This window comes from Pavona decussata, unplaced genomic scaffold (assembly GCF_977016875.1).
Source record: "Pavona decussata unplaced genomic scaffold, jaPavDecu1.1 SCAFFOLD_149, whole genome shotgun sequence".
In the NCBI taxonomy this organism is placed as follows: Eukaryota; Metazoa; Cnidaria; class Anthozoa; order Scleractinia; family Agariciidae; genus Pavona; species Pavona decussata.
Window position 1 is genome coordinate 647,618 of NW_028145561.1, and position 27,520 is coordinate 675,137.

A 27,520-nucleotide genomic window follows, 5' to 3' on the forward strand; every position below is an offset into this window, starting at 1 on the left:
GATCTTGCATATATTTACATTGAATTGTCTTACATATAACGGGTGTCGACAGACAATAGACCAATTTCGATATATTAAAATTCTAGCTTTTTTGGTACGACGTTATGAAAGAAGATATAACTTTATCTTTGAAAGATGTAATTGTGCGCGTTAGTGGAAATATTCATGTATTGCTGAACTACTGTATTTTAGTAGGAAAATCGCTAATTTATCACTGTAGGAATAATAATACAAAACCTACCATTTCCTCCTTTAAGGTCCTATTAGCTAAGAAATATCAAGTTGAATTATATATTGCAGGGAAGAATAAGAAGTTAAATGATTTTCACAAGAAGTGGAGGTTCATGCCTCTGACGTGATGCTTTTCTTATCTGACAAGCAGTGTAGCCAAAGCCTTTGTGGTACAAATTATGTTGCAGGCTTTGTAAAGGAGAAAGTTGTAAATATATGTAGGTATTTGTCTTGTATGGGTATGTGTGCGTGTGTGTGTGTGTGTGTGTCGCAAGTTTCCACAATATTCTCCTGTATTTTTTTTTGTTTAATGCCAATTATTAATAAAGATGGAAAAAATTCTAGCTTGGCAACGAGGCTTAGAAGAATAAAACAAAAACAAAAAATTAATTATTCGTCTGTGTACCTCATTGTAATATCTACATTGTTTTATTGCTCTAAGCCCCGCAGCCTTGCTGGAACTTTAATATATCGAAATTGGTCTATTATTACATTCACCCAGAGTTTGAATTACCTATACTCAATTTTTTAATGTGCCTTTTTCCCCCCATTGAATCCCGTTTTCAAAACGCCTCAAACTCATTGACTATTCATATTTTCATTACCTGATCAGAACGCCTCGTTCTGGTCACGTGGATGAGTTTAGAAGTTTGAAATCACGTGTTTAGAAACCATTTTAAACCCATATATTGCATATTCGTAAACCAAAGCACAAAACATTATTTCTACGGGAACGGTTTTTAAAATTCGATAATTTTGGAGCCTTTCGAGGAGTTTTGATTTATATTTTTGTTTCAAGTTGTCTCTTCAATTTCATTTTGTTAGTTCACTAGTGCGGCATTGAGTTTGCTCTCCAAGCCAGGGACAATTGGGAACAACCAGCCACAACCGCTAGCACATAATGAATGAATAAAATGGTTACATTTGAAATAATAAGTTGTAAAAAAACATGATGGGATTTAATGTCGCATCCCAATAACTTGAACAAAGAAAAAGAAAAGAGCTGTTGATTAGACAAGTAGATACATGATTGCATTCCACATTTCCGTGAACCAAGGACTTTCTGAATACCGGGACACGAGGCTATTTTCAAATGTATTTTTCAAAAAACTCTTGCTTGACTTCCAAACACTCAGTCTTCTATCTATTTTCTTGTGTTTGGAAACCCAATGAAACACTGGCACTCGTTTTTGAAATGTTACTTCAATCAGAATCAGTAAACGGCCCTCGCGCTCTCTCGGAAAAGTCGGCTACACTTTATAGAGGTTTTACTTGTAGTCGAATTTGAACACTGTCAATTTTTTTTTGCTTTCTTCCCAGAAACATAAGGTCATTCCCTTATGCCAAAAACCGTCTTCCTACATACTAATAAGTGGATAGGTTTACTAATGAGCGTCATTCGCACACAATGGTATAATATACATGCCCAGACTTGCCCGCTATTGATCTTAATAACTCCTATCTGCTGATTGGTGGTTCAAACATCTATTGTTTTTTGTATTTGTATCTGTTTTGTTTTTTTCCTCTGTTTTGTTTTTCTTAATATAGCGCGCCAACGTCCAAGCCTAGCCATTCCTTGCAAGTTGCTTGCTGGGAAAACCCTCCTTCGGTTTATTCGAAACGTCTAGCTCTCTCAAGATGGCTTTCAACAACGTTGACGATTTTCAAGCTGCTTCAGTGTGAAACAGCCCAGTAATATACGAAGCGCTTCTGTTTTATTTTCTGTCAAACAACGAAACATCCTTTTGTTGTCTTTGTTTATTACAGTGATTGAATAAGAGTACTTCAAAATGAGCAAAAGAAGGCAAATAATAATAATAATAATAATAATAATGATGATGATGATGATGATGATGATAATACACATATTGATTGAAACCGTTTTATTTAGAAGAACTCATCTCAACTACCATAGCATATTTGAAAAAAAAAAAGAGAGAGAGTTTTTTGTCCTTACACGAACTAAACTACCATAATTTGGCGTCTTCAAAGTTGTTTCTGTGCTTTGTCATGCTAGGTCGCTTTATCACATAACAGCCACTTTCCTGTTCCGTTTTCTTAAGCTTAAGTATAACTGTTGCTTTCTTCCTCAAAACTTTGTATGTGCGACTAAAATCTTGATAAAAATCTTCCACTAGCTTCCTCATGTCATCTTCATCTTTGCAATATTTTCCTGTGAAGATAGAAGAGAAACCATGAGGTGTAAACATTTTGAATTCGCAATTCATTGGGTCATTAGCATTATTATGAATAAAAACAACGTCAGTACGCACATGTCATGATCATCTTTGGGAAATAACTGGGATACAATTATTCCAAGAACAAACAAACTCGGTTGTGTTTCCGTCGAGCGACCCAATTGGAAGCCCTCTCTTCTTTTTCCAGAACGATACTTATTTTTGTCCTCGAGCACAGTCTTCTTCTTAATAGCCCACTTTGAAAAATAGTGATGGCCTGGGTCGAGAGTAGCTGCCCAAGCGATTGTGGGAAGGTTTGGGGGGACGTTGGCTATTATCTTCGCATTTTTGCGTCCCCCCAAACAATCCCACAATCATTTGGGCAGTTACTCTCGACCCAGGCCATCACTCATTTTCAAAGTGGGCTATTAATCTTATGTTACAATCTGAAAAAAACTAGAACAAACTCAAGAGGTGACAATTTTTCCTCAGTTGAGAAACGACTGTTTATTTACAGTAAGTAATAGGCCCTTTCCGAGTTGCTTATGAAAATTAGTTTTAATTCACATGCAAACCGAATTAATTTTCATATGAAAAGCTATGCACTTATAGCCTCACTTTCATTATGAGGTTCACAACAACTCGGACATGAGACCTACCCTGTCAAGAGCAATAGAATTCATTATTGAGTTTATAAATGTAAATATTTGAAACATCTACTTTTAACTGGGGATGAAAGATCAAGTAAAAGAAAGATCCTTGCAGTTAGTACGTAACAAAAGAAGGCCTGGTATTATAAATTCAGGCTTGAACAGAATTCGAACCCGTGCATGGCCTCTGCGATGTCGGTACATCGAGTTTGCTTGTCACCAGCCGAATTGAACTGTCACCAAGTGAATTGAGTTTGCTTGTCACCAACTGCCGCTTACTAATACCAAGTGAACTAACCGTTTCATCAACATTGTTTTCACTGTTCTTCACTACCTTCCATACAAAGTAAACTTGCCTGTTTTTTCTTCCTTTTTCCTGTATTTCCTCTGATAAACTTCGAAAATGCATCCACACAAAATCAGTACTCCAAGTGATCCTCCGAAAACTTTAAGCGTAAGTGAGAAGAAAGGACTTCTCGGCTCGAAAAATACCAGACCATCTTCCTCAACTTGTTCTTCCTAAAATGACAACGAAACTCGAAGTTGCTATTCATGAAGCCAATAATGGTGCTTGTATGGTTCTTTGCTAAGCTAAGAGTACTTCCCGATGGTTTCTAACATATAATAAGCTTGGGCGGCTCGGTGCTGCTACAGGAACTACGTTATTTATTTGCAGTATCACTTTGAAAAGCTAAACGATGTTGTTATCAATGGGAGCTTACAAAAAATGGGTACTTTTTCATAAAATATAAACATGGCCTACATTTAGTATATGGATCTTATTCAAAAGAGTCTATTTGGCGAAGAATTTACCTTGATAGAGGCTAATTTCAACTTGAAAAAGTCCGCAGCCGATTTTTCCAAGCCTTTCTTAAAACTAACTTCAAATCGATTTTTAAAAAAATCAATCAATATTGCACCCCTTGTTGGTCTCGTGCCAATTGAAACGTAAGGAAGTTACGGTATTGGCAATTTTAACAACGTTTACTACCAAAACGACAGGGAAGTGTCCATGAGACTGATCCTTTGATTCTATGTAAACTCACGTCAAGCACAGACACACGCACGTAACGCCAACGCAAGGACTAACGCAGTGCATATATCTTTGCATTCGAGACACTTTGTTCTAAGGTTGTATGCAAGTCATGTGTCATTGTCTGTGTTACTGTCCGTGTAACTAGTTTTCACTTATGAAACAAATCCAAGCAAGTAAGTGAACGTGAATTTTCCTTGCGTTTGTATTTATTTTCCATGTTACATATAGTAAGCTGTTTCTATGCGGCTTGTGTTTGTGTAGCACATTTACGTGTGCTGAGCAGGTTTTGGGAATCATATGATATGAGTAACACAACGACAAAATAAGTGCGCATGGTCGTCACGCGTGAGGAATCTTACGCAGCGGAGAGGTGGCATTTTTAAATTTCCCATTGTTTGTTTTTATTTCGTGGGGACAAGCCCAAATCAAAATAGATAAGGTTGTCGCTTTCAGGAAAGGTTCAACGAACTTCCTCCATCACATACCTTATTCAACAACAAAAAATATTGTGGTAACAGGTGTGAATTTGGCGATTGAAGTGGAGTATTCGTAAAATGGATACGAAGTTCGTACCACCTGTTATCGCTTTAGGACTTAATGTCATCACTTTCTCAGAAGGTAAACTTCCCGGAGAAAAAATTGTTACCTCAGTGTAAAAGGTGTAAAAAGGATGTTCTATTCGTTCCCCTCTGAAATCGATTCACGCTCGAATCACAAATCTAGGGAGCATGCGCACTCATTTTGCCACTGTGTTATGATGAGTACAGAGGTAAGTTGATCTGTGGCAGGATTTACAAGCATTTCCTAACGAAATTTCCCATTGACACCTGCCGAGTTGTGTTTCAGTTAATAACACTGAGCATTGTACTGTGTACTCTCAAATTTCACATCATTTTTTACGGCGCGAAGGTTTGGTCCTTATACTTAGAAAACCTCCTCTGGTTTTCGTTAGTGTTGCACGTACACATGTGCAGGTCAAAGTACATCACACACATACAGGCGAGTTGTCTCAACTCTTAAACAAGAATTCACGCTACAAAAGAGCAAGCCCCTCCTTCATTTCACATCTTTGTGGGTGTGAGATGTAAATTAAGACCCTGGCAAGTTGTTGACTCAAATGTCCTCTGAAAAATATACCTCAAAATATTATAATATCACTACAGCAATATAAGGTATCAAGTTCTAATATGTTAAGCAAGAGTTTTTCTGAAAACTAAGCCGATTATATCGGTAAAAGCCGAAGAAAAAGGCAGTTGTTTCAGTCTGACAACTGAAGGTGAGAATGGCCAGGCCAGGCCCCTTTCAACCGGAACTTCCTGTTTAACCCTACTTGGCTTTCCAAAGTGCACTTACGTTCAAACTGCCGCTTTGGTAGTAATAAACTAATAATATGGCATAATTTTAAATTGTAGGCTTACCATTTGCTCTTCTTCATCTTCATCTGAGTGGGTGAGGAAATTTGTCTGTACGTTTTTGACTCGAATCATTTCCTCAAAATCTTTTGCTAGAGCCACTGCCTCTCCGCTCAAAATCAGACCATGGGATATTTCGTTTTCTACTATTTGAACAACTTCAAACCAAGAGCCATTAAACAGGTCTCTTCTAGTCACTGTTGCGTACATATCCAATAAAATGGCGTCTGTTGTTCCCTCCTTCAGATTCTCTACAAGCTCTTTAATGGTGTCATATTCTGCACCTGTTGATAAAACAAAAAACGAATGAAAGTAGAACGCGTGAAACAGCATAGCAATCTTAAGTATATCTAAAGCTCATGTCTAACTGACCTGTATAGGTTTAATTCAGTTAACCTGAGTTTAACCTGAGCTCAGGTTTAACTCAGGTTAACTGTTTATATTAATTTTTATTTCTGTAAAGCGCATTTGATCATGCTTACATGGAATTTGCGCTACTCAAATTTTAATTATTATTATCATCATCATCATCATCATCATCATCATCATCATCATCAACATCATCATCATCATCATCATCATCATCATCATTATCATTATCATTATCATTATCATTATCATTAATAGGGGGAAGCTGGAAAAGAACTTCGAGCGTCCACTGAGAACGCTACCAAAGAAATCGATGAGAAGTAGTTTCGTTGCAGTTACTGATATTTTGTTTTAGAGGACAAGGACTAATTCAGTGATTCGTTTATGGCTTTGTTCATCCAACACAAGTTTTTGGCGGGCAAGATTTTGTAGTTTTTCATTCAGTTTTGAAAGTCCTCGGCTGCAAAACGTACAGATACGATAGCTGCATTAAAGTACAGATTTTATTTTAGCTCAACTAACCACTTGCAGTTGTTTCGCGGGTAGCTCTGTTTCGAAATTAAAGGCCACGGTATGTAAATAGCCAAATGATCTGCCTTCCACCGGGTGGGATTTTTAACAAATGTCATCTTAATTTTGTATATTCATTTCACTTATTTATAGTGTCCCCAATTAGTACTGCAGTGCTAAATACTTAATTTAATACTTTGCATCATCATCATCATCATCATATGCACAAAATAGAAAATTCTGCTCTCAACGTATCGTGTTGCTATTACAATGTGAAAACGCAAATGCTGAACAAATTTATGTTGAAATACAATTGAGTACCGAGTGGAAGGGTTTTCTTGTAAATCGCCGAGTTCGTCGGGCCCTCTGCTTTATTTTTAACATTATTTCACGACCGCACGTTGGCTATGAGATGAAAGTATATGCGCCTCGTTTGGCTCCCTTCAAATCGAACAAGCGTGAGTGGAATAATTGTTTTATTAAAAAATTTAAGGGGTTTTTCTAGATCTTGTTGATTTCGCTTTGCAAGAAAAACTAGAAGATAATTTAAGGTCGCTATTTTTTGGGCATGGTATAATGGCTCATATACCATGCCCGCCAAACCAATCAAAACTCAGGAACTGCGTTATCCAATGAGTCAGTTTTTAATAAACCACTTATATACCACCTTTTACACCCCAATAAAAACAATTCTTACTCAGGTTGAATTTATGCATCAGCTTTCTCACTGCAACGTCCTTTTCAGCGGAATCTTTAATTAACCACTTATATACCACCTTTTACACCCCAATAAAAAGAATAATTCTTACTCAGGTTGAATTTATGCATTAGCTTTCTCACTGCAACGTCCTTTTCCGCGGAATCGTTCAATGTGGCAATCTACATAGAACGCAAAAATATTTATTAGGCTGGTAGATTTAAATGAAAATGTATATTTATACTGGTGTCACTAGAGTACAGTCGGACAGTTTTTCAGAAATAGTAGAAAGGGAAGTCAAAACTCTTAAATTTTTTGAAAGATTTTTTTATTTTATACCTGTACATACTTATATTTATTTATGAATTTGGCGTTTTCAACGGAAACCTTCACTCTAGATCTTGAGATGAATTGACGTGATACATAAAATTTCAATTTTGTGTGGAACTATGTGTCTGTAAATACTCGGTCCTAACTCAGTTAAAGTATCACGCGAATTTGATGTCATTTCAAAACCCAAAAATTAAATGTTTGTCTGTCAACAGAAACGAAAAAGAAATTGTCTAGTTTTGTTATAAATTATCACTCCAGTGCAATCAAACTATCGATTAGTGCCTCTGGCCTGAGACAGAACAGGGTCGGAATGGATTGAAACTTGAAAAATGTTAGGCTAATGTCTTTTAAGTTCACGCATTTTTGTTTTCCAAAATGCGCTAGAACAGATCGCGAATTGTTCCTTTTAAAAATTAAGTTGATTCTTTCCTCTAGTTGTTCAAGAATTATTTTGTAGCGAAGCAAAGGTCTAACTTCACTATTTTTAACAAAAGAGGTTAAAAACCCTATGATAATTTGATACTGTTAGTGACTACACTAAACGGACATTATATCTGGAATAACGTTCCTTTTCGATCTGAAAAACTTTAACTTGTAATAATTGGATATATTTATCAAGTAACATACACACATTTTGTACTTCCTTTGATGAAGGGCCAAACTGACCCGTTGGGCCTCCAGTCGACACAACTACAGTCAAGTCTGATGTCAGGCCAGCGGAAAACAGACTAAACACAACGAGTCCAACTAAAAACCATATCATGGCAAACGCCTTGGCTTGATCTGACTTGGGCGTTCGGTCTCCATATCTGCAATATAACACAGCCTAAGTTTAGGAAAATTTGATTTATTCGACAAAGGTGTCCATTTTCAGTTAAAATATTTTACGACATATCTGGAAAATCTTTGGGAAATGATGAACCTGAAGAATCTGTAAGGACACAAATAACGATAAGGAACAGGTGATAGGCTAATCATATTTTTAGGAACTCGAAACGGACAAAACATTCAAGGGTAAAGGAAAGATTGAAGCTGTCAAATATTTGAGTCGCTCTGGCCAAAATACAACAAAATCTCCGCGACATTGCCCTTTTAAATCGGTTGTGAAAAAGGCGATCATTGTTAATCCGCAATAGTTTTACTCATACAATGTGTCTTGCTTTCGAAACTTCTTTTACTGCTAATTTTATCTTCAAGTTTTAAAGAAGTCGAAATCAAAGCGTGAGACAGGAACCTAGTTACGTGTAATGCTGGCTCCAATAATTATTGATTGCAATATAATAATTACTGGAAAGTGTAAAGGAAAACAACACTTAAGGGAAACTATTTAACGCTTTATAAAAGTCGACGCCAACCTCGTCATACTTTAGAAAATGGCCTCAACAAAACGTATTGGTATTTTTGCTAAATATTATCTTTTTTTATACGATGCTTAGTGTTAAGGTTACCCTGTACCTTCAGAGGTGTCTTGCGTTTAACCGATGTAGGGCGTCCAGTTTAAACTGTAGATACCTAAACCCTTATATCAAATTAAAGCTTATAGAGCTGGCTATCAAACTATACCAAGAATTTTGAAATAAAATAAACTGTCGAATTTTTTCACGACCTCTAAATTCGAACGTCTGAATCACCTTTTTAAAGCTACAAGTCAAAGCGAATTTTGTTTTTCGCTAATTTAATTTGCTCCTCAGATTCCGGACCCAAAGCGCTAAAAAAAAACGTGTCTGCGTTTTGCCATATTCAATCGCAATGAAAAGTTATAGACGTTTTCGAAATAGGATGAAAAAAATGTGGAGTGATCGCACAAAAATCGCTCTCGGAGAAAAACTATTTGGAAAGAAAAAATTCGCAGACATGTTTTTGTTGTTCATATGTTAAACTAGCTACTGTCCGAATTTGACGGCAAACGAACAAATTCCCTTTGAGTTTTAGCTCTTTGAAGTGGCTTCTCCAAGTGAAAAAATTGATTCCAGAAAACAGCGCTAAAAATTCGGCAATTCATTTTATTTCAAAATTCTTGGTTTAGTTTGATAGCCAGCTCTATAAGCTTTAATTTGATATGAGGATGTAGGTATCTACAGTTTAAACCGGACGCGCTACATCGCTTGGACGCGAGACACCTCTGAAGACACCTCTGAAGACACCTCTGAAGGTATAGGGTAACCTTAAAAAGACTGTCTGCTTTAAACTCACCAGTAATTTTTTGATCCGTTCATTGTTTTTCAAAGTCAAAAGAAATTATTTGCTTTGTCACACATAACTAACAAGAGGAGATTCGTTAGGAAGTCAGAAGAGTTCAACTATTTAGAGCCATTGCAACTCTAGTCAAATACACTACAACGTCTTAAACTGGCTAGGGCCATCGCTTCGGACGCCATAAGATTTTGTTTTACTCACCCAAGCGTTGTCATAGTGATGAAGGCCCACCATAATCCATTACCAGCGCCTTTATAAAATGTGGGTGGGAATTCTTCCGGGTTAGTACACACATCCTAAAGCATACAAAACTTGATATCAGCATGAAATTACGAGGATTTAACAGAAATGAACGTAATATTCTCCCAAGCATGTCCTATTCCATTACCAATCTGTCTTTTAAGACCATCCACAAACAACAGTCATCAATTTTTTCAACAGTCAGTCGGATGTGATCCATCGAACGTAACCAGATGAAAGCGTATTCGGTTACACTGTCTACTGTTTGAAATAACAGCTAAAACACGCTAAAGAAACTTCCGATAGATGACATCCAGTTTGCTAGATTTTTATTTTTAGGTAAAGTCAAATAATTTATTGACACCAGCAACAGTCCTTCTCAGAACCTTTTTGATCCATATCATCACTCTATGCAGACGTGTTCGTAATTCTAAAACGCAAGTGAACCCCTTACTTCTCACATACATTATATAATATGATCTCCTTATTCCCGTTGTCCCGAAGAGACCAAAACTGTAATACTTTTCTCTATCTAGGCAGAGAAGCGCAGTGATCAGAGCACTCGCCTCCCACCAATGTGGCGCAGGTTCGATTCTTGGACTTGGCGTCATATGTGGTTGAGTTTGTTGTTGGTTTTCGTCCCTCAGCTTCGAGAGGTTTTTCTCCGGGTACTCCGGTTTCCCCTCCTCAAAAACCAACATTTCCAAATTCCAATTCGATCCAGAATTTGAGGGCCACAGGTTTGTTAGTCGTAACAGACTGTTAAGTGTCACCCTCTTAAACAAAGTTGGGCTGTTTGGGACAATGCGGATATGTCGATTTGACTTAGCTTCTCGGTGTCGTTGGAGGTGCTAATGGCTTCTGTGAAGTTAGTCCGGAATTTTAATAAGCGCAGATGGCAATGTGTATGGAAGAATTGACGTTTCAAAAAGGAAGGTTAACCCAGAAAAAAAGTATGTATATGGTTCTTACCAAGGCCCAAACTATCAATCCAGCCAAAATCGTCAAAACTCCAGAAATTATAAATATTGGCCAAGAGCTAAACACAGAATAACCCATCACTTTCTCCATCGCTCCTAGTTCCGGTTCAGTCTTCCTCTGAATAACAGCGAGGCCTGGCACCTGAATTACAGACACGAACTTGCTTCCGGTTGACGCAAAACCATGTGTCATCACAACTGGAAAATCCATATCAACATCACCTGTTGAATCAATCAATCTTGTGGTGCCATTATTACTGCCATAGGCGTGACATTCACCACACACTTCTTCAACCAAGCCCTTGATTACATCTGACAACGGTTGATGACCATCGTCTAAGATACTGGACTTTTTGCTGATATTAAAAGTTTCGGGACAGCTGCAAGTTTCTGAAAATAAATGAAAAACATCAAAACATAACTTAGTGTAGTGTTAGCGTGGAAATTAAAGATATTTATCAATATTTTTTTGTGTTGATTTGTCGTTAACAAATCGATGGCAGTTTTCTATTGTGTATACTGTTTTACTAAAATCTGTATCATTGTATAATGCAATTCCAGGGATTTGATTGCACGTGCACGTGCCATGCACGTGAGATAGTGACCATCAGAATTGCCCTCAGCTGGTTGTTCTTGTGAAAAAGAAATCAGCAGGATCTAGCAATATTTCTTGATTGTTTTTAATTTTAATAAAGCAATTATTCCCCCTACGCTTGTTGGATATGGTAGGATTATAGCCAGCGAAACGCGTAGGGCCGAGTTGGCTATCTTTCATCTCATATCCAACGCGCGCTAGTGGAATAATTACTAAAGAACTATTAAATGACGTCGTGATCACAAAATGTTTAAAATGCAGCTCGTGGTTTTACTGCCAACTTTTGAACATTTTATGTCATAATTTTACGGTCTATTTAACAAATCGACGGCAGTTTTCTATGGTCTATACTCTTATAGACCATAAAATGACGTCAAAAAATGTTCAAAACTCAAGTGGAACCACGAGCCACAGGCGAGTGGTTTCACTGCCAAGTTTTGGACATTTTTTGGCGTCATTTAATGGTCTATAAGAGTATAGACCATAGAAAACTGCCGTCGATTTGTTTTTTACAATAACATGGAAAAAGTACGAGCGGAATTGGCTATTTTTTTCGTTGAGAAAGCGCGTGCGTTACATCTGACGTCATTGTTATTGTCTGTACTCTTATAAACAATAGCTACGAGCCAATCAGCGCGCGGAAATTTAGACAGTTAATGCAAAAAAGAGCGTAGATAGGCATTCCTACAGGACGTTGTTCTTTTAATGCTAAAATAGCTTTAAGCATTCGATCAAGCACATCGGCGCGAAAAAAAAAAAATAATAGAAAAGTACTCCAAGAAAAGAGCCTAAAAGGACCAAAATCTTAAATCTTTTTCTTTCCTATGGCCATAGCTGCAACTGAACGATTGTACCTATCAGTCATCTGAACGATCAACATAGATAAACTATTAATATCATTGTGTACTTGGTGCCTGACCGCCCTTTTTAACGAGTTTTACACGGCTCACACGCGTTACTGCTATCTTGTGAGGCTATGGATGAAATCCTGAAGAACAGGCCCTTAAAATGAATTCAAAGCTATCTTGCAGCACTTGGTTTGTAGAGGTTTCCATTTTCCGTGGATGTAAACGTTAGAAAATTTGCTATCTGAGAGAGAGAGGCACGAATGTTAATCTTTCAGAGAAACCTAAAACAGAATGTTTGATAATGTTAACAACTTTAAAGGATACAAACGGGCCAGGGTTGCGAAGGGGGCACGAGTTCCAACGCTGTGCGCTCTATAAATAAGACGCTAATGACTCTGCGGAAAAGACTCTGTCTGTTGGCAATACTTAGTAACACAATTCATTTTATCACTTACCTCCTTCTACAAACTCGCTAAAGGGACTAAATCCTTTCCTTGTGCCAGCAGCCACTTTGATCCTGTACTTAGTGTTCATGTTAAGGCCAGTTAAAGTAACACGAGGAGAACAAACCATAACTTGCCGTGTTTGCCAGGTACGGTTGTTTAAGCGATTTTCAAACACAACCTTGTAGCTCAACAGTTTACCGTTTAACTCAAGGGGCGGACCCCACGTGACATTCATGGTATTGGTGCTTGTTAAACTGATAGCTGTGACATCAACTGGAGGAGACGAAGGAACTAGAAGAGAATGGAAAGCAGGGAAAATATCACTTTTAAACAGATAGTCAGAAAAAAAAGTGGTATTTGCGCAGTGGAAAAAAATGTGATGGCATATTTTTTTTAAGCCTAGTGGACAAATGAGAATGATGTATTTTTTTCAGCGAGTAACACAGGCAGACTCGGAAAAAAGAAATCCGAGTGCTCCTAGGAGTCGAACCCAAGACCTTCTGATTACTACTGAGTTCGGATGCTCTACCACGAGCCACAAGAGACTCGTGGGAGCTAAGGCCATTAAACTAGGTTCATGGGATATTGTAGTAACGTTATGACAATGATCATTTTATAGCCATGAACGTATTCTGTGTTTTAATCTTATGGACATTGCCTTTTTGCAGATTCCAAAATCAACACCCAAAAAACGATCCAACCGTCGTGATTAAGTGCCACTTTTGTTAGTAAAGAGTGCCGTGTGCGTCACGAGTAGATTTGGTGGTTATTTGATAAATAAATGAAATCATCCGGGTTTCAATCTCCTGCATATACAACTTCAGAAAGTTTGATAACCTTTCGAGTATGATGAATCGGGTGAGAGCAGTAATGTCCTAAAAAGGGAATGTTGCTTGTGTCACTTGAAATAAACGTTTCACAAACCGAGTGAATGCCACCTTCAAGAGCAGGTAAACAGCACAGCACTAATTAGAGCTGTTAAGGGGGGATTCAACCTAAACGCCATTTTTTCGCCACTTGACATGGCTGGCTTTAATGAAAATATCTCGTTCACGTTTCAAGCAATCCAAAAACTCTATGTTCATCCCGTGAATCTATGTTGTGGGGTGTTTTGTGAATTTTTGGGTGATTTTTGGATATATTTGGGAGGAGATAGTTTTTCTAGAAGGGTTGGTAAAATTAAGAGAAATAAGAAATATTGAAGATTTAGTGAAGTTTTAAAATTAGAATTTGTAGTTAATGATTAATAGACGGACACCAAGTTAGTCCACTAGCAACCTGGGGTGCTCTTGCGTAGGTATCAACTGTCTTTTGGTGTTCCAAAAACCATTTTCTTTTTTCCATCCCTTCTTTTAAGGAACATCTTCAAATTTCATTCAAATTTAGGTTAAGTCCCCCCTTAAGCCTCTGCTGTAAGTTGTGTGGCCACATTATGCAGTTAAGACGTAATACTATGGTCTTTAAAGATCTAAACAATAACTGATGCAAGCAATTCCCCAATGACTGTATGGACGAAGTATTAGATATTAGGGATCTCCAAAAGTCATACAAAATTTTGACTAAACGAACCTGTTTTGTCGTAGCAGTAGGCCACGTGATGATTAGTGTGCTATGAGTAGAGGTGTAATATACGATAGTTATCAGTTATTAGAACCGTCACAAATTTGTACTTACTGCCTCACCTTCGTCATCAGTGGTGATGTTGTGACACTCACTCCAATTTCCAGGTCCAATTCGTGTCCTCCCGGCCACACGAACGCAATAAGTTGTGTATATCTGCAGATCGGTTATGTCTTTAGATAGCTCATCAGGTCCAGTTTTGATTCTTTTACCAGAGTTTTGGGGATTTTCGGTACTGATCAATTCGACTGTGTAACCCAAAAAGTAACCGTGGATGATGGCGCGATCCGGTAATGGTTCCCACTCTACAAATAGGCTTGTTGAGCTTTTGTTGTATCCTGCCGTGATGTTCGGTGCTAAACTGGGTACTGGAAAAATAGGGAAAGGATGTTAACACAAAATAATTCCTTACTACTAACACCTGTTCCGAAGAGTACGCATACGACTACCCTATAACTGAAGATTCAATGGACTCTATACGTACACGATTGCAGGGCAGCTATAAACTAGTCAGTAAAACTTCTTTCTTCGAGCAGGATGTTATTTGATTAGAGATCTCCTATAATATCTCAATTTCCTCTCTCTACCGACCAGCAAATTACTAGTTCAAATTGAAATGCCCAGCGTGAGTGAAACAATGAAAAAAAAAAAGAAGAAGAAGCTATATGACACGTGAAAAGCTGTTTCCTTTGAGGTTCATAAACTGGGACCACAACGTCAATGACCCACTTGAATATTGCATCGTGTTTGTTCTGTACGGCCACCATCAAACGCGTGTATGTGCCACGATCATAATCAAGATCGTAAAAAAAAAACATATAAGGAATAAAATAATCAATTTTAATGTCAATAACACGGGAAGTGCTTGCCCAATCTCCCAAGCTTGAGGTTCATGATAAAGTGCTTAACAATAATCCAGATCGAATTGGAATTTGGAAATGTTGGTTTTTGAGGGGAGGGGACAACCGTCGGAGTTCCTGGAGAAAAACCCTTCGGAGCAAGGACGAGAACCAACAACAAACGCAACCCACATATGACGCTGAGTACCGGAAGTATTTTCATATATGTTTGTTTAGAATTACGTAATATCTGTTTATATCAGTTTGATAGAAATAGGCCCCCAAACGTGTTCATTACAGATAAGATCCCTGGGTGTTTAATCCTTTCGGGATATTCAATACAAACGCTTACCATCCTCGTCTGTGGAGACACACAACCAGTTACTAACATTTCCATCTCCTTTGCTATTAAAACCCACAATTTTAACGCAGTAGTTGGTAAACTTTTCAAGTCCTTCTAGAATCCTAGTAAATTTGTTCTTCACCAGAACACTATCATGTGTACTCCGTCGCTTCCGACGAGATGCTTCTTGTTGTTTCTTGAAGGTGATACGATACCCTAGCATAAGACCACGCTGTAGATTTTCGTCAATCGGTTTCCACGTCACATTGATGCTTGTTGAACTTGTGTTTTGTGCTGTAATGTTTAAAGGTGGGCCACCAGGAACTAAAATAAAGGAAAAGTTTATATTGTAATCTACTGCAGCTTTGACAATTTTGAATCTAAAGTTAAAAGTGATAACGATAATAACAACAAAAATAACAATAATGACAATGCTAGGGCCGATGGCAATTAAAATTAGCGACCGTAAGATTGTGGTTTTTGCCTCGTTTCCCGCAAACCGCAAACCTCTAATGGTCCTTCGATCCCGCCGTCCCGTCGGACGTTCAGGTTTCAACTTCAGGGGGTATTGTCTGGAGCTAAGTAAACTACGGAAGAGTTTTTCGCTAGTTTTAAAACTATAATGTCACGTTTAAACATAAAATTTACTTCCCTTAAATAGTTATCTCGATGAAATATAGGTTTGCTTGATTTAGTTCCGAGATTACAGGAATTTGCCAACTACGAGTATGTAAACTACTGGGTCTGCCAGTAATTGTGCAAGCCAATAAAGTTTATTTATTTATTTGTTTTTTACATTAGAGCATGCATCGATACTATGATGCTCCTTCTTGCATTTGCAGCCGCCATCTTGTTTTCCTGCGAGTATCCCATGGTGCATAAGTAGAAATTAACCCTCATCTTAAGCCCGGATTATGTGCATACGGCGAACTCCGAACTGTAAACTGCTGGCTGACGTTTTCGGTTTGCAGTTTTTGAGGAAACACTCAATCTTATAAGGTCTCTAATGAAAATGGCAATCTGATAGTAATAACAATGGCAAGGGCAATGGAAATGGGGAGGGCAATGACAATTACTTAATTAATTTACTATTAATTAAAATCAGCATTGAAATCATCATTTGAAGCATACGCTAAAATTTTCAATAATGTGCATGATTCAACACATAAGGCTGCAAGCTGATATAATTGACCACTTGGGTCTCTGGATATTTTTTAGCAAAGGCGCCTTACACTGGTATTAGTGATTTCTGTGGTCAAAGGGGCCCGCATTAGATAGCTAAACCTGACTACGGACCTTGGAATGGCAATGGAAATGTTAATCAATTAGGAAAACAATAATAATCGTGTCACAGGACCCTGCAAGTGAAGTAAGGGATAACAAGGGATTTGAAAAGACCTTTAGTTACCTTCTTCGTCTGTGAAAGCACACTTAGTATTGTTCCTCTTTGTATCAATTAATTCATTGTTGAAAGCGACAGCATTGTAACAGTAGTTGGTAAATACAGTCAAATTGCTGAACAGGTAGCTTGACGTGCTTTCGCAAAAGATTATGGTGTATAATTCATCATCTCCTGCTTTGAAATAGTCTATTTTAAATCCTCGCTTTTCTTTGGTAAGGAAATCTGGCAAGGCTGAGTTCCATTGTAACTGTATGGATGTCGAGCTTTGGTTTAGTACCGTAAATTCTACTGGCACTGTTCAAGAACACAAGAATACATCGTCAGTATCTAAGGATAAATTATTTTGTGTATTTTTTACAAGTGGAGTTGATAGTTTAATTATGGAAACTACGCTTTTCGCCGTACAGTGCACTCTTCTACTAAACCTTCCATGCATTTTAATCTTCTCTCCCTCCCTCTTGCGGTGTAAATAAGGCTGTTTTTGTCTTTCAAAGGGAAGAAAAGACAAAAACAAAATTAAATAAATAAATAAATAAATAAATAGACGAAAAGTAAAGACACGATGGAACGGCAGTATACTAAAGGCAAAAAATATTTCTTCGTCTTTCAGGGCCAAACGGACACTTGCAGATCTTTCAACCCTCCCTGGACTAGACAGCACAGCAAATTTAATACAGGAAGAAAAAATCTTGTTTCAGCTATAAATAATGTCCATGTTTTCAGGTAATACCATTTTCTACACTCATTTTATTCTGCATCGTCGGAGAATAATACGAGTTCTATATTGCCCACCTACAGTACAGTATTTCTTGATATCTTAGATGTAAGAGAGGATTGATCCTCTCTTGTCAGATGGTAATAGCCTTATATGGGCATTTTGAGGAAATACATTTGGAAGCTGTTGGAGTCTGCCTTTTCAGTGCGGCTACTAAAGTTGCTAAATTCACCTGGGGAACTTTTTAAAAATCACAAGAAGAAAACATTGTTTCATTGTTATCAGAATCCTATTGACCTAAATCTTATCTACTGGATAGTTACCTATTTCCCCTGTGACTGCTACAAAACAAGAACTTCTGTTTCCGTTGCCATATTTATTGAAGGTTGTCACATAAACACAATACTTCGAGTTTTCCTCAAGGTCGGTGACGTTTATTCCCTCTGGGTGACAGCTGGTGTATATCCAACGCACTACTTCACCAGGGTCCCCTATTTTTTCTAGTTTAACGATGTATCCACTCATTGGACAACAAACGAGGACCTGAGGTGGTCTCCACTGGATTTTCACGTAGTTGTAGCTTGTGTTGAACACTTGCAGGTATTCAGGAGGGCCTGGTGGACCTTGTTAGAAAGAACAAAAAACATTTATGAGTTTGAAATTAAAGCCTCGTGCAAGATTGTTCATATTAAACTGGGAAAAGTTAATTTTACAATTTATTCATATGAATAAACTTCAAAGAGTTCAAAATGCTGCCGCGAGACTTGTCACTAACACTCCTCGCATCTGTCATATCACTCCGATTTTGGAAGATCTTCACTGGTTGCCCATCAAATACAGAATTGAATTCAAAATTGTGCTGCTAACATTCAAGTGCCTCCATGGACTTGGACCACAATATCTGGTCGATCTTGTTGCTATCGCTCCCCAGTCAAGATATAATCTTAGGTCCAAGAATGCAACTCTGTTGGTACCAGCCAAAGTGCGGTGCCTACCTACGCTTGGTGACCGAGCCTTTCAGTCGGCTGCTCCGAAACTATGGAACAGTCTTCCGGCGGAGATCAGAAACATTCAGATCCTCACATCTTTTAAACAAGCTCTCAAAACATACTTTTTTAAGATAGCTTTTAATTGATTTACTTATACATTTTTATGATAGCTTTTAAACCGATTTATTAATTTGATCTTATTGCTGTTATGCGCATATGAAAATATTTCTATTGTATATGCGCAATATAAGTTTTATATTTATTTATTTTTATATTTTTTTATTCGCGTGCGGATCAAGAAGTAGTTTTAATTTGAGAAGCTGCATGTACATTAAGGGTCGCTTTAAAAGAGGATAGTTGGCCAGTCAATGAATTCAGTATTAGCTTTTCCGCTGAAGGTGGGGATTAACGAGTATAAAAAAACGCAGAGAGAAAGCGATAAAATCCCTCTGAACGCAGAGGGCAGTCGCAGAAAACCTCAACTTATCTTAAGTGACTTCATGTAACCGGCAACAAAAACGAAAACAAACCAGTAGCGACGCAGTCAATAGCAATATCCATAGGCAACGAAACAAAAAAAAAAAATATCCAATAAACTAGCCAATGATAATTGCAGAAATAAAAAGCAAATTCCAGAATTATGCAACAAGAAGTAGCTTAAGCAAGCGACCCAGCATTAGTTTTAGCCAATGAAGAGCCATTACGTAGCCAGCAATAAGAATAAAAAACAAACTAAAACAAGCAAACTGGTAATGTAAAATCGCTGTATCAAAATAATAATACCAAGTTTTGTTCCATATATTTCCACTCTCATACAAGGAAATCCCTTCCATGAAACTGGCCAGATACGCAGCACGTTAGCTATGACCTCGCTTTGCAGAAAAACTTCCTGAACTTGATAGTGGTTTGCGTTTCCGGTTATATTCTGTGCAATGATAACAAATACAAAAATGTCCGTTAACAGCAAAGAAGTGAATTCTCCCCAAACAAATTGCTTAATAAAGAGTGACGATGCACCGTTAAAGTGTCGATGGTTCCAGACTGGGTGGTGCTGCTGATATGTTGAGGCTGAGATTGAAATATCTGTAGTATGATTTCTTCAAATGGAAGCCGACGTTAGTGTCTCCAGCGGTTATAAAGGATGTTATTTTGACCTCCGCTCCTTGTTTTCTGATATGCAAGGTGGCTAGTGCCAGAGATAATTTCATTTATTTTATACATGTACCATGGTCATGTGTATATTTTTGGTAGGTAAGTAGGTAGGTAGGTAGGTAGGTAGGTAGGTAGGTAGGTAGGTAGGTAGGTAGGTAGGTAGGTAGGTAGGTAGGCAGGTAGGTAGGCAGGCAGGCAGGTAGGTAGCTAGGTAGGTAGGTAGATAGGTAAGTAAGTAGCTGGTAGGTAGGTAGGTAGGTAGGTAGGTAGATAGGCAGGCAGGCAGGTAGGTAGGTAGGTAGGTAGGTAGGTAGGTAGGTAGGTAGGTAGGTAGGTAGGTAGGTAGGTAGGTAGGTAGGCAGGCAGGTAGGTAGGTAGGTAGATAGGTAGATAGGTAAGTAAGTAGCTGGTAGGTAGGTAGGTAGGTTGATTGATTTTTCAGTTCTGATGCAAGTAAAATCCAGGCCTTACATTACATTAAATTAGATGGCCAGCGGTGATCGTCTCAATGCAAATGTTTTAGGATACGAAGGTTCAAAACTCTTACAGGAAAAGTGGTAGTTTTGTCGCCAGTTCAATTTCCTTCCGTATGCTGTCAGTTTGTAACAAAAATGTTTTTTTTACTTGTTTTTTTTTTTTTGGGGGGGGGGGGGACCATTTTTACATGAAATAATATCTTTACATAAAACTAACTCAACAAAACACTAGTGCTTCAAGGTTTTAAATCACAAACCTCGTTTCTTTCCTCTATTTTGTAAAACGTCCAGTCATTTCCGGACACTGAAAACTGCAGTCTGTATTTGTCAACGAAGCCTAGGCTGTCATTAAAGTGACCTTGTGTAGCGATTGCACATATGACGTAAGTAGTGCTCAGATTAATTTGGATATATTCCTCTAGGGAATCATTCAAACTGCACCAGGCACTAGTATGTCCCAGACGACCTTTGGTGGCTGGATACAACGGATGCTCGGAAGATGCTGTTACATTGGCGTCAGGAATAAATCCATATTCCATCCCCACTGCTGATTTATTGCATGTCTCAGAAGTTGGCTGCCTGACTGAGAAATTTTAAGTACAAGAAAAAACAGAGAACTCTGTAAAATCATTTTAATTTGGCAGACACTTACTTTATGTCATTTAGATTCGATACACCTTTCCCAGTTGGGCAAAATTTCATATAGCTTTGGTATTCTTTCTTGGTTCTTTCCTTTAAGTTAACTAAAGAACTTTGAAATCTCGGTAAAACAGCTAAGTGCTTCTTCAGCAATATGTATAAACAGCTGTTGGCCGTGTTTAGACCCCGAGTTAACCTACCGGTAAACTCCATTCAAGGTTTTATACACTGGCTTTCAAAATAAATAATTATAAATATTAAATCGGTGTTGGTGTTGTTTTGGAGATTTTCTTGCAGAGGTCGTGTCCTTAGTTTTCTTCCTTATCAAAAACCTCGAAATTCGTCAAAAATACCCCGCTACGGGTCGTATTTTTAGCTCTCTTGTCGGTGTAAGTTTGATATGGGATAAAACACTGTGTCTCATCTTTGATACTTTTTACTTCATTTGACATTCCTAAAAACAACACAAGGGTAAACCAATCAGTTACATTTACATTATTTTCAAATGACTGTGAAGCATTTCCAGAAATATAACAAGTCTTACGCCCCGTCCACACAAATCAAGATAAATTTGTTAATTGTGCTTCCGCACCGAAAAGTTATCAGATGTTTTCTAATCCTGACATGCTAACTGAGCGCGTACCCAGCCCAGATAACTTTTCTTTGGAGAACAGCGAGAAGATCTACAGTAGGTACGAGATTACATGCGAGCACTACTAGAAGGACACGAACGCACTTCTAATTTTTTTGGCCATTCGACAGTAACAGAACCAAATTAATAATGAAACATGTAATGCCTTTAAGCTGTATGACTACCTTAGCCACTATATGCCAACGTATTGTTTTACATATACTGATTTCAGAAAGCGCTATGAGCGTAGGAATGGCGCTATGTAATAAAAGTTAAGTTAAGGAAAACAAAAACAAACCAAAGAAATCAACAAGCAAACTTTTTGTGTTATAAATCAAGTTCGCAACCTCCTTCCTATTCATTAACGGCCAATAATGTCAAAATTTAGCTTACCACGCTTTGTACAGATGTTGCCGATAGATTCGTTCCCCAAAACGTTATACCAATTGCCAGTACTTTTCTCGATTTTAACGTAGTCGACTTTTGCGTTGACTTGCGAATGGTCTTCCGTCCATTTCATAAACTGACCTAAAGGTCTCCCATCACTCCATGTAAAATTCCCTTCTGTTACTTCGTCGCTTAAACCAAGCCACGCAAAAGTGCCGTTCATTTGAGAAATAAGGAAATTGTTTGTACTGTTTGTCGATGATACTGCCATGCGTGCATTGTAGTTGGCGCACTCCTTGAACGCTTCCGATCTGTTGAGATTGTTGTCATGGAAGATATAGCAACGCTCGCCGTACTTTACCCAACCATTTGAGCAATCTACAAATAAAGAGAATATTGACCTGGCAATAAGAATTTTATGCTATCCCTTACTGGCATTTATAAACCAGGCTTTTTGATCACGTGAGGAAACGACAATAATGAAATGGTATATTTGCTTGAGATCAATGTCGTCGCAAGCGCGTTAACTCGTAGACCAACCAAACATAATTTATTCAGTGACGAAAGCAAGTACGTAAGGTAAGGTAAAAGACGAATGTGACGACAAGAAAAACACTTAGAACTTGGAACTTGACTTTAGAAGCTAGACTTAAAAACGTAACTGAATTTAACTAGGACTTGAACTTGAACGACTTAGGCAATATGGGCAGAACAACAAAACAAACAAGTAACCTATATATATAGCATTATGCAAAATAAAACTAGCGAGTACGAAAACAACCTAAGAAAACAAAAGAGATTAATTAACGAGAAACTAAGTACAAAGGGCAACGGAGTGAAAAAAATAATAAACGAGGAACGAAAAACAAGAACGCTAATGACCTATAGAAATACTTTAAGCCGACATACAAAACAACAAAAATCTAAATTTTCGCGCCTACAATCAATTTATAGCCCCTTTGGGCGCAAACGTTTTAAAATGATAAAAACTGTGAGAAGAGAGTTCTACCTTGCTGATAGACGTTATAAATTTCCCATGGCATCTAGCGGGTATTCAGAGAATAACTATGAAGCCAGTAACAATGGGCATTACATACTCAAGATCACCCCCAGCCTCGTTTCCATTTCAGTTCACTAAGCTCACAACTGTAAAATGGCCTATTATTCTACGAGGTCAAGTAGTATGCGTATATAAATTCAAGTCCTGCAAGGCGCACAGCGAGGAGTTCAAAATTAGTTCTTTTAAGACAAGATTGAGCGGTTAGGGCGAGGAACTGCTTGAAATCCAGAGATTCGCACAGTGAGAAAACGTCTAGGAAAATTTTGATTGCCTTATTTATGAGATGTTGTTAATCAAGAAACATAATCCCAAGTTGCACACGAAGACTGACTCTGTCCTTGAAAATCGTGCGTTATTGCAAATGGCTTCGAGTTTTGCACAGGTTGGAGAAGAGGAAATCCCTCAAATTTTCAGTGACTCGATTCCAACGAACTCTAAGAGACAAACAGCCTGGAGTGTTTCCATTTTTAAAGGAAACAAAACAATTGAAATTTTGGCTGTGCTTTTCTGTAAAACTTATTTGTCGTTTGCAAAAAACAGGTGATCTCGCCTTTCGGGCTTTCTGATGCGCAAGCTTTTAAAAAGAAAAAAAAAAGCTTAAAGAGCTGAATGAAACTATAATAAAAGTACTGTTTTTTTTTTTCGTTACAATCTAGAATGGCCGCAACTGAGATATCCGTCTAAAGAATTGGAGAACTTGAGTGCAGAAATATTGGCCGAGCAACTGAGTAAGTTTTACCAAGAACTAAAACAAGACGAAGGAAACAACTTCAGCCGTTCAGCTCATGTAGCAATAAGAGCGGGAATCAACCGTTACCTGATTTCAGAAACAGTTGGAAAGACGTTTTCTATTATAACTGATCCTATTTTCAAAACGGCAAACAAGTCCTTGAATGCGAAACTGAAAAACATCAAGGAAAGTGGTACGTCTAATTTCAATTTTTATAGCTATTGAACTATAGCTAACATTGTGTACAGGGTATTTGTGATTTCCATATTATTTATTCAGAACTACTCCTGTACATATATGCGGATTTTTTATTTATTAAAATTGTCTTGTCATAATAATTGTTATCGTTTATGTTTTCCCTTTGACGTGTATCGCGTAGAGTGAACTCAGATCGTATATTAAAAAAGTTAGAGACTGTTGGTTCGTGTTTTGTTTGAGAAGGCCTGGTGCAGTACTGAACATTTCTCGTTCATTGAACAGTCAGCACGTGCATGAATTGTAAACAAAAACTCTCACAAACAATGATAAATAAACAATGACATGCCGCTGAGCCAATCAAATGCCCGTAATTGTATTATACAGTGACCCAGTTTTCAATAATCATGCTTGCATTGCTAGTGAAAATCGGGCCTCAAAAATTAAACTAATTTAATCAACTACTTACTACATGTGTTGCTTGTAACATCACAAATTTGACTCCAAACCACACTATACTGCACCTAGAAAATAATTATGAGATTCTACATTAACTACAAATGTAACATTAATAAGAGAAATATTTTCTTGGAGTAATGGGCGAAAACTCACAAGTTTACAAGATAAGCAATATTGAGCCGGCCGGTAAATAAAGCTTAAAGTCCTTTTCCCTGTTGTGAAGCGACAAACTTTAAAGTGCCATAAATCATCGGCAACACTCCTGATCAGCTCCTACGAAAAACACTTTCAAAATCCAATATTTAGGTTAAAAAAAGAGAACGGTATTACAGGTTTTGCAAAACGATGGATTCCTATTATAAAGATACGACAAGAAAATACCTGAAACTGGTCATTACTGTTAACAAAGCTGTATTATAGACACTTAAATTCTTGAATTTTGGACTTGGGTAAATAAAGCATAAAGTTCTTTTCCCTGCTGTGAAGCGATAAACTTTAAAGTGCCATAAATCATCGGCAACTCTCCTGATCAGCTCCTACGAAAAACACTGTCAAAATCCAATATTTAGGTTAAAAAAAAAAGAGAACGGTATTACAGGTTTTGCAAAACGATAGAGTCCTATTATAAAGATACGACAAGAAAATACCTGAAACTGGTCATTACTGTTAAAAAAGCTCTATTATAGACACTTAAATTATTGAATTTTGGACTTGGGTCTTGAATATAGAGAAGAAAATTAGTCCTTCCTACCCTAGTAATCTGCAAACGAAATTGTTTTAACTTTTTTTAAGTTGTTGTTAATTTTTTTTTTATTTTTCTTGTCAGCTATTTAACGCTTCTTGACGAGATCAATAATCTTTTGGCAACAGGGACTGGTGAATTTCTTACGCAAGAATTGGTACGTTAACAGACATCTTAAAGGGGAAGTATCATGGGGTTTTTTATATCTTTTGTTAAAAATGATGAAATAAGACCTTCAATCAGCTGTCAAATAGTTCCAGAATGACGAGAGGAAAGAAATCAACTTAATTCTTGAAAGGAACAACTCGTGATCTGTTCTAGCGCATTTTGGAAACAAAAATGCGAGAACTTGAAAAACATTAGCCTAAAATTTTTCTAAGCTTCAATCCTTACCGGCCAGTACTCTGTCTCTGGCCAGAGGCACTAATTAATCGACAAACAAACATTTTTGTGTTTTGAAATGACAGCAATTTTGCGTGATACTTCCCCTTTAATGTAAGTGAAAATAGACACAGAAACGCTAACGCTGTCATTCCATTTTTGAAGATATGTTAAAATTTCCATTCCCACAACTTATTCTTAAACACCTGTACTTTTAACCCGAGTGCTCAAAAGAAACGCTTCAATACTATTCTTCCATCAACAGCCTGAACTTAAAATTTAAAAAGAAATGTGAATTTGAGCTAAAATGCAAAGTAAGAATAGAATCAGTGCGTCTCGAGTCAGATTTCACAGGTCAAGCCTGCCTGGTCTGGTGGGATGGCTAAAAAAAAATTAGTTTTAACTGCACAAAGAAGACGTTCTATACCGGTTTTATTCCAACTGTTTTCGGTACAGGCGCCCAACAGAGTTAATTGAATTCAATTGAAGTTGGCTTTTAGTGGATGACAATCAAGGACAATCCGTTAAAAAGTCCTTCAAATCTCAAAGCGTTTTATTCAGCACAATGAACATTTTTGGTTCACTAGCTAGTCCTCTTAAATTTTGACCGGGTTTGTATTGAATTTTCAGTTCGTTTTCACTTTCTTTATGAATAAAACTCTTCACAGTTTGGTTTTGTTACGCTACAACCCTGCATAATTTATAACTGATTACGTTGTTACAAGTTCTTTCCAGAACGTCCTGTAGTCTCGATTGGAATTAATAATTGCAGACTTCGAATTGCTTTTTCTCGTTATATTTTCCCTTTCCGTTACTTTACAGCATGGCTTTGTCGACTTAGAATCCTTCATAATTTAGAATTGCGTAACAGATTCTTTCCAGAAACCTACTAGTCTCGCTTGTTGCCTCGCTTGCAATTTATGATAACTAGCACACTGGTGAGCATGACATCTAGCGACTTCTCTTCGAAGCAAAGCTCGCGTCTAAAATATTTATTCGTTCTACATCGATGTTTTGAGGAGGAGTTTGTAAAATACACAGCAAATCTGATGGCAAAAAACGGTTGCGTGCGTGGTGAACAATAAATGCCATTAGATGACCTAAAATGAAAGCTGATAATTATCATCAGTCCAAATTGTTTTTTTAAAAGAAATTCGAGCTATTTAGGTGAGGAATTCAAAATAAGGAACAAGGAGGTGATGTGAAAATTAGTGATACATAAGCCAAAGATAACGGGTGAACATATTGCTTTGCAATCTGAACTAAGAAGTTTGTAAAAAAATAAATAAATAAAATACACGACGATCGAGTGAAAACAAAAACCTTCACAGAACTAGACTAAGTTTTGCAATCTGCCTTATTCATATTTTATTTATGACAAAAAATACGTTGGAATAATGTACTTTGGAATAGGCAGTATTTTCGTTTCCCCCTTTTTTGTAGGTAGCTTAAAGCAAAACAAAGGGGTGAATATAGTGCATATGTATCTAAGTCGTTGTTTCACTCTTAAACTAGAAATAAAATGTTATGTACAAAAAAGCAGCTGAATACAAAATACCCAGAAACTTATACTTAAGATGTTTCGAAGCCCTTATTTAAATACATACCATCCAGAGGAGAAGATAAGTTGGAGCATAAATTCCTGTGATGCGTATTTTCCCTTCCATCAAGCGCATCTTTTAATATATCCGTAAAAAGAAATTCGTCACCTAAATAAACGTTTTCTCAAAGCGCACATTTTGGCTGTTATGAGACTCAATGTGTTTGCATGTGATAATTTACGATGTTCAAGTCTTATTATGAACAGATCGCAGGTGGCAGGCTTGTCTTTTAGAAGCACCAATGGAAAGCCTGCTATGTCATTGCTCCAAACAGACAGTATGACAGAAAACGTTAAATTTTAATTACTGGCGTCAAAGGGTATTGATTAGTAAAGGCGACTCTACCTTTTAGTTAAAACAAGTAGTGCAAATGAAGTATACCTTTCCATTTCCAATTGTAATGAAAAATGAATTTTGTTTTACTGTTAGAGGGCTTCTG

At 37.4% G+C, this 27,520-nt stretch overlaps 1 protein-coding gene across 2 annotated transcripts; it reads right to left on the reverse strand.

Moving 5' to 3' along the window:
- Positions 1–1,980: 1,980 nt before the first annotated feature.
- LOC146466259 (protein sidekick-1-like) lies at positions 1,981–27,247 on the reverse strand. Of its 2 annotated transcripts, XM_085127558.1 has the most exons (17): positions 27,088–27,247; positions 24,368–24,422; positions 21,920–22,291; positions 20,514–20,839; positions 19,412–19,553; positions 17,963–18,262; positions 16,931–17,218; positions 15,532–15,846; positions 14,403–14,708; positions 12,730–13,011; positions 10,824–11,221; positions 9,813–9,907; positions 8,047–8,224; positions 7,195–7,264; positions 5,513–5,790; positions 3,415–3,577; positions 1,981–2,404 (listed from the first exon to the last, which is right to left on the reverse strand). In XM_085127558.1, the coding sequence occupies exons 1-17, from the start codon at positions 27,154–27,156 to the stop codon at positions 2,199–2,201; spliced, it is 3,843 nt and encodes a 1,280-aa protein (XP_084983684.1). In that variant the 5' UTR covers positions 27,157–27,247; the 3' UTR covers positions 1,981–2,198. The 2 variants fall into 2 exon arrangements, with proteins under 2 accessions (XP_084983684.1, XP_084983685.1); XM_085127559.1 differs by lacking the exons at positions 1,981–2,404; positions 3,415–3,577; positions 5,513–5,790 and adding an exon at positions 6,244–7,052 and having other exon boundaries at positions 7,162–7,264.
- Between the last annotated feature and the right edge of the window lie 273 nt (positions 27,248–27,520).

Excerpts from the sequence above, each read along its gene's own strand:
- LOC146466259 (XM_085127558.1), bottom strand. The coding sequence starts at position 27,156 with ATGCGCTTGATGGAAGGGAAAATACGCATCACAGGAATTTATGCTCCA. Across the intron at positions 22,292-24,367 it reads TGTTACAAGCAACACATGTA|ATTGCTCAAATGGTTGGGTA; the intron begins GTAAGTAGTTGA and ends CTTTATTTGTAG. Across the intron at positions 7,265-8,046 it reads CATCAAAGGAAGTACAAAAT|ATTGCCACATTGAACGATTC; the intron begins GTGTGTATGTTA and ends CGTTCTATGTAG.